Genomic DNA, 6,515 nt, shown 5'->3' with positions numbered 1-6,515 from the left:
AAGGCGATCACTTAGGGCTAGTGAATTTCAAACTGTTTTTTCTAGACTTTATTAAATGCCTCTTGCCTCTAACTAAATGATCAGTGCCACCCAGGAATCCACAAGAATGATATCTAAAGCAACAAGGATAGGAAGGAGTTTAATTAATGAATAACATGAAGAAACAGGTGAATTAAATTGCAAGTGTATGGCTAGGGAGCATCTGCAAGTGACTTACATCAGTATAAAGATGGAGACTTTGCTTTCATCCTCATTGCAAGTTTAAAGCCTTAAGAATGCAGTCAAAATACAGCTGAAAATTGGTTTGAGGTTTCTCTGCTGTTTGTAAAAGTAAGAGGAGAAGAAAAAAATACAGCTAGTAGCTGAGCTAAAGGGCAATGGTGCTAAATCTTATACTGAGGTGAGTATACCTCTGTACTTCTGTGAATGATGGATTATTGTCTCTAGAGTGTAAACTGTACTAATTTGATTTTTTTTTTTCTTTCCCCACCCCCTGTAGTTTTAACAAGCTCTACTTTTGGAAACTAATTTATTATTCAATCAAAATCACAAAGCCTGCTTTAAGCAAGTCTTGAACTTATTCAAATACAGCTTTGCCTAAGTTAAGAAATCTGCTGCTAATCCAAACTGATGCATATATAACCTTTCTCTTGTAGGTTGTTACTACTAATAGGGGTATTAGCCTCTGAAACATGGACCCAAGATGGGCCAGGTAACTCTCTTGTGAACTGCCTTGAAACTGCGAGTACTCCTTTCTGAGCTTGCTGTGGCCTTTCAGTAGGTGGTGCTCTGTACCTTAATGCCCCAGCTGGGTTTTAGAGACTGCTAGCGTATGGCCATTCAGCTTAAGCTCCTTGGCTTTAATGTTAAGTACTAGTGTCTCTCTTAAAGACCTTTCTGTTTAGGCTGTGCTAGTAAAGAAATGTAGAGTCTCCAGATGCTGATGGACAAGATGAATATTCAACAAGAGAACTTCATTCATTCAGTCCTGTTCATTGTTTGTGCTGTATCCTAGGGTGATGGGGGAACACGGACTCTTTCTCAGGCTCAAACTATTGACACTATCATGAAAGTCTCTGTTTCTTCACTTGGCTAAGACTGGGTCCTTTGTTAACTCTGTCTGCATAAGCAGTGAAAACTAATGTTTCTTCACAAAATAGGACTTGTTTTGCCTAACTAATATAAAGCTAAGGAGGAAACTGGAAAGAGAACATGCTGATGTAGAGCAGTGGTTTCCAAATCTCTTGAAGCCCACCATGCACCCTTCTCAAACTGCTAGTTAAAAATGGCTGAGGGCAAGTGCAATTTGCAGACCAATGTTTTGAGAACTACTGCTCTGGAGTCACAATTACCCGCATCCACATGCTGCCTCCCAGTTCACCATTATCAACCCACTGTCTATACTACAAACTTGCCATGCTGCTCCATGTAGGCTGCCTCTGCATCAGAAGAGACGTAACCATGTCTGTATGGTAATCTGAGCAACCCACCTAACACTTGATCGGTAGTGCTAATTTTCTTATCCTCAGCACCATATAAATGCAGCTTCACTGCTTCTGGTTGGTAATGTGTGAAACAACGTGATATGTTTGAAGGTATCACTTCCTGGCATGTTAAGTTTTGGCAGTATAGACATGCTGTAGTCCCTAGTCTCTTCCTAGCAGATCTCAGTCCTGCAAATACCACTACATGCAACTACTCATGTGGATGTACCCCGTCTTCAGTAGGATTCTTTGTACATAAAGTCATTTCTATAGAAACAGTGGGGCTTTAACTTCTAACAATAACCTAGTGAGTTCTAAAACTTCTAGACAGTGGTAAATCTCTCTGGATGATACTCAACTATATAGTAACTGTAGGTTGTAAAAATCCAACTCTTACTGCAAGTGCCATTTGCCTCCCCCCAAGGCAAAATATAATATAATCAATATAAGTATCTGGAAGACTCCCCCCTCCATAAAGGCTAAATGGAATTGATGTAGTCAATTCTTTCTATCCATGCTTCACTTGTGTCACTATTGTTTCAGGACATTGCTCATGCTGGACTCCTACTTGGGGGAGGAAAAATGCCTTTTTTTTCCAGTTTAAAACAAAAACCTCTTTCAGAAAGGAGGCACGTTCAAGACCTGAATTCTAAAGCTACTTTAAAAAAAAAATGTAAACTACATGGCTCTTTCTTTGAAATCCCAAGGGTTAGAATGTGGCTATGGAAAAGTGTCAGTTGCGTAAATTACCTGGGGATTACTTGAATGAAAGATGTTATAGAAACAGAAAATTGCTGATTGTCTTATTAATAATGTCAATGCAGGCTTCATGAGCTCAGAGTGCCTGGGGAGCCTCTTGAGGATCACACTGAGTGCCGATTACTTTGATGACAAGTATCTGACCTTTGCTGCTGTTGGTAAGCTAAGCATGGGCTCCAAAGAAGGGAGGAGAGGTGGGGGGGAAGGATGGCCCTTCTTTGGGGTGGGGTTGGAGAGAAGCTGAAGTTTTACATGGCGCACACTCCAGAACAAACCTGAAGTGACTCTATTAAACTGGCTAATGCTGTGCAGTAATGTCACCAAGAGATGCATTTTTTTTTTTAATTTTCTTGGATAAGTACTATAAAGATCTCCTTAACATACCTCAATAACACATTCACAGACCAGTTTGGCACGATCTGGGAGATAGATGAGGCTCTGGCATCACAGTGTGGCTACACAATAGTCTACTACTACTGGGGTACTATTGAATTCCGTGCTTCCATTTTAAGCTGCTATTCTCATATTGAGGTAAGGCTTCTGTCTTTAGCCTATGGCAGTTGTGCTGTGGTCAGTAACTGCAACCCATGCAAATCACTAGACGTTTACCATTTCCTGCAGAAGATACTGGTAATACAGTGTATTCTCCATTACTGAAACTTAGCGGCTATTTTAACATACTTCCTTAGGCCCCTGGGTGGTTATTTCCAAGTACCTAGGTATATTGCGATAACAGCTCTTGAAGCTCCACTACAAAATGCAATCCAGCATGCAAACAAAATCCCCTTTGTTGTGAAAAGGCCTTGAGAGAGCTATCTATGCAACAGAAATAGATTTGTATGTCTGACTTGACATCAAGTGTCCCAATGTTGGCTATAGGGTTTTAACTTGTATAAACTCACGTTGGAAGATATGGATACAGTTTTTGAAGGGTCTCTGGCATCCATCTGGACACCATTCATTTAATAGTGTCTACTGCAATATAGAAATGTTTTAAGTTTTATCCTGTTAAAACTGAGAAAATGGACTTAAAATAGAGGATGGTCATGGCAAGTCACAGATGAAGGCATTGTGAATAAGAACTGCTCTGCCCTTGCAGGGTGATGTGTTCACAGTAACTGTGCAAATCAAAGTGTCTACTAATCCTGACATGAAAAATGCTGCAACTCACTCAAAAACTGTGAGCTGTCTTTATGATTCATGGCGTCCAAGAGAGCTAATATGTGAAACAAACTACATGGAGGTAAGTGCTTGAACATCTTGGCCTTTCCTGGGGAAGTAGGATATTGGATGTGCCCTTGGAAGGGTTGCTTGGCCAACAACACATCTATTAGTTTTGGTGTTCTGGATCAGCTATGACTTTTTTGCTTTATACTGGCAAAGTCTTTAATGAACAGCAAATAACCTTTCTTAACTAATGCTAAACCTTGCAGAATTGGGAAAAGAAACTGTACTGCATCACAGCTGTAGCTCAGAGTTGCATTTCTAAGCACCCCTGATAAACTAAAGTACCACAGTGTCCAAGAATTGGACACCTACATTCATTTAACAAATTTTAAATGTCATCTTTCAGTAGGTTTAATGGGTCTCTCGCTTTGAACGTGGTAAACAATGGCAATGAGTGGTGAAGCACTTTCTTCATTCTAAAGATTGATTTTAATTAATTAATCCTGCCTAGAAGCAGGAATTCTGTAGATGTGCTAGACTGAAAGGAGAAGGGAGAAAGTAAGCTGGTTTTTAAAATTATTGACAGACCTTTCCTCTTCAAGGTGTCTGTTAGGAGGAAAGTACCACAGATCATGCCAGAGATGATCGAGGATGAACCTGAGGACTGGGCTCTAGCTTTTCCAGAGGTAAAAGGATAGCTTCTATGCTAGCTATTTTGGCTTCACAATATCTGTGCATCATATGTATGGTGGAGTAAAGTATAAGAATCCAAGGGCTACAGGTAGGATCTGTGGCCTCTAGTGTTAAGTTTGTTCCACAATTTCTTCACTCTAGGAGCTCTTCCTGGCAAGATTGAGGGTATGGGGGGGGAGATGGCTTCAGACTGCTTTGCTGAGTGTCCAAGGCCATGTCTACTACTACTACTCCCACTGAGAAAATAAGCCCTTTCACTTGCTTGCACTGGGGCATGCCCAAAACCTGCAGTTAGCAGCATAAATAGCTCCAGAGTAGCACTGGGCCATAGTCAGGACTTGAGGGAAGCTCTCTGAAAAACTTATTGCTGTTCAGAAAGAGCAGCAGGCAAGGAATTGCAGATATTTCACATGGGGGGGAAAACTCTCTTTTTGAACCTCTATGGGAGACTGGCACTACATAAAGAAGGAAAATCTAAGGGAATGAATTGGAGATCAAAAATCCTGTGACAGCTTTTGCTGTTGTCTCTGATTCAGGCAAGGGAAGGCACAGCTTCTCTCTGGCAAATTGTGTTTCATCTGCCTGCTGGAAAAAAAGCTCTGCTTGTGAGCGATGCTAAGGATGCTGGCTATGGACTCAACACAACTGATACCAGGATTTTGCTGCGAGTACCATACAGTGCTGCAGAAGCTCAGCTGGTCAAGGTTGGTACAGTTGTCGAAGTCCTGCATAGCGTTGTTTAGTACAGTTCTAATAAGATCAACCCTTGCAGGTTCAAGGAGTAACCTTTTCTGCTGTGAGATCAAGTACGTTCTACAAGCAGCGATGGATGATCTTTATGGCAGACACAGCTGTGGCATGTCCAATAGGTGAGATGCCAAGTCCCTTTCTGTTCTAAACTGACACCAAATGCTCATGAGGCACAAAGATAGACCTAGCTCAACCCATGCCTGTACTTCTTAATATTCCTAAAATTAAGATGGTGTGGACTACACTAATGATACAATCACATGGAGTGTTCCAAAAAATGTTCATCCCCTGTCTGCTGGAGCTACTGGTTTTGAGGATGTGCTCGTTGAAGTTGGAGTGGATCTGCACAAACTCTCTCCCACAGAAATTGCTTCCAGGAAGTACGTTGTATTAAATGACAGTGATGTAATTACCATCAAGATACCCATAGGTGCAGAAGGTGGCTACTACAAGGTTAGTTGCTTTTTACATCGGGCTGCATTTCAAAATGCTAATAACTGGGGGAGGAGAGGCTAAGTCTTGATCCTCTAGTGCAAGGGTGACCTACCCATGACATGCCACAATGCTTTGGCAGCCTCTGCACATGGTGCACAGAAGATCAAGGTGCAGACAAGGCACAGAGCAGGAGACTGGGCAGGAAGCAAAAAGAGTAGCAGACCCAAGCTGGAGGGGATTGGAGGGGTACTTTGGGAAAGTACAGAGTTGACTTATGGCATGTTGGTGAAAAAGGTTAGCCCCCACTGCTCTAATAAGGTGGCTGGGGGGGGGGGCATCCAAAGTAAATAACACCTTTTGGTCTCAGGAGTGTAATGTGATCAAAGGTAAAGGTGAGGGTCCTGTTGTCTAAATCGTTCACTGGGAATGTCCTAACAGCTCCATTAGCGAGTTGTTCTCTCTCTGCCTCCTTGCTGCTGCTGTCTTTTCACTGGCTATTTGCACTTTCTCTCCTGGTTTTTTTTGAATATGTAGCCAGTGCCAGGATGTCCTTTAGGATACTAGTAAAGTAGTGTCCTGGTACTGACAGTCTCTCTCTTTTTTTCCCCCCCCCCCCCCCCAAATCCATTTAGACAAAAGAGAATTGAAATGATGGTATATAATTTCCCATGGAAAAACAATGGGGGGGGGAAGCTGTATATCGTTGTCCATCCCGTGTGTTCTCCTTTCCCGCCACGCCCCCCCCCCCCCCCCGGGGTGGGGGGATGGAAATTCAATCAGATGTGAATCCAACTTCTGCTTGGCCACACCAAAAGAAAATTAATTATTTTCCCCTACCCTACTTAAGATACCAGTTACCTGTGGAACACCTTGATGGCAAATCTGACAGCTAGTCACTCTTAGCTGAAGGAGAGGCTGCCCCCCAATTTTTGTTGTGTTTTTTAAATACTGGAGGCAACACAACAAACTTCTGTTACTACCTAGAGATCCTAAGCCTCTCAAGGGGACAGTGCACCAGGCCCTGTTGAAGTGGGCTGACCTGCTTGGAATTGAGAATCTTCTGCAACACTGTATTCCTGCTCCTGTAGAAAGTGCTTCTGCTGTGTTTTTTGCAACTGTTGATTCGTAGAAGTTAGGAGCTAGAAGGGACTTCATGAGATTTATCAAGTCCAACCCCCCTGCGCTAAGGCAGGAAAGACTGCTGAGGTCAGTTGACCCCAGTGGGGG

General features: G+C 42.5%; 1 protein-coding gene across 1 annotated transcript in view; it reads left to right on the top strand.

Moving 5' to 3' along the window:
• The first annotated feature begins 240 nt into the window (after nt 1-240).
• The window catches only part of LOC109300059, a 16,491-nt gene continuing 10,216 nt past the window's right edge, over nt 241-6,515 (top strand). The window contains exons 1-9 of the mRNA XM_019520666.1: nt 241-400; nt 657-712; nt 2,309-2,401; nt 2,647-2,774; nt 3,343-3,486; nt 4,013-4,096; nt 4,640-4,807; nt 4,876-4,972; nt 5,083-5,306. Coding sequence (XP_019376211.1) covers nt 378-400; nt 657-712; nt 2,309-2,401; nt 2,647-2,774; nt 3,343-3,486; nt 4,013-4,096; nt 4,640-4,807; nt 4,876-4,972; nt 5,083-5,306 — 1,017 coding nt within the window. The 5' untranslated portion in view covers nt 241-377. The remainder of the gene's footprint in view (nt 401-656; nt 713-2,308; nt 2,402-2,646; nt 2,775-3,342; nt 3,487-4,012; nt 4,097-4,639; nt 4,808-4,875; nt 4,973-5,082; nt 5,307-6,515) is intronic.

This window comes from Gavialis gangeticus, unplaced genomic scaffold (assembly GCF_001723915.1).
Source record: "Gavialis gangeticus isolate Ggan-Ray unplaced genomic scaffold, GavGan_comp1, whole genome shotgun sequence".
Taxonomy (NCBI): Eukaryota; Metazoa; Chordata; order Crocodylia; family Gavialidae; genus Gavialis; species Gavialis gangeticus.
This window is presented reverse-complemented; position numbering and strand designations above follow the sequence as displayed.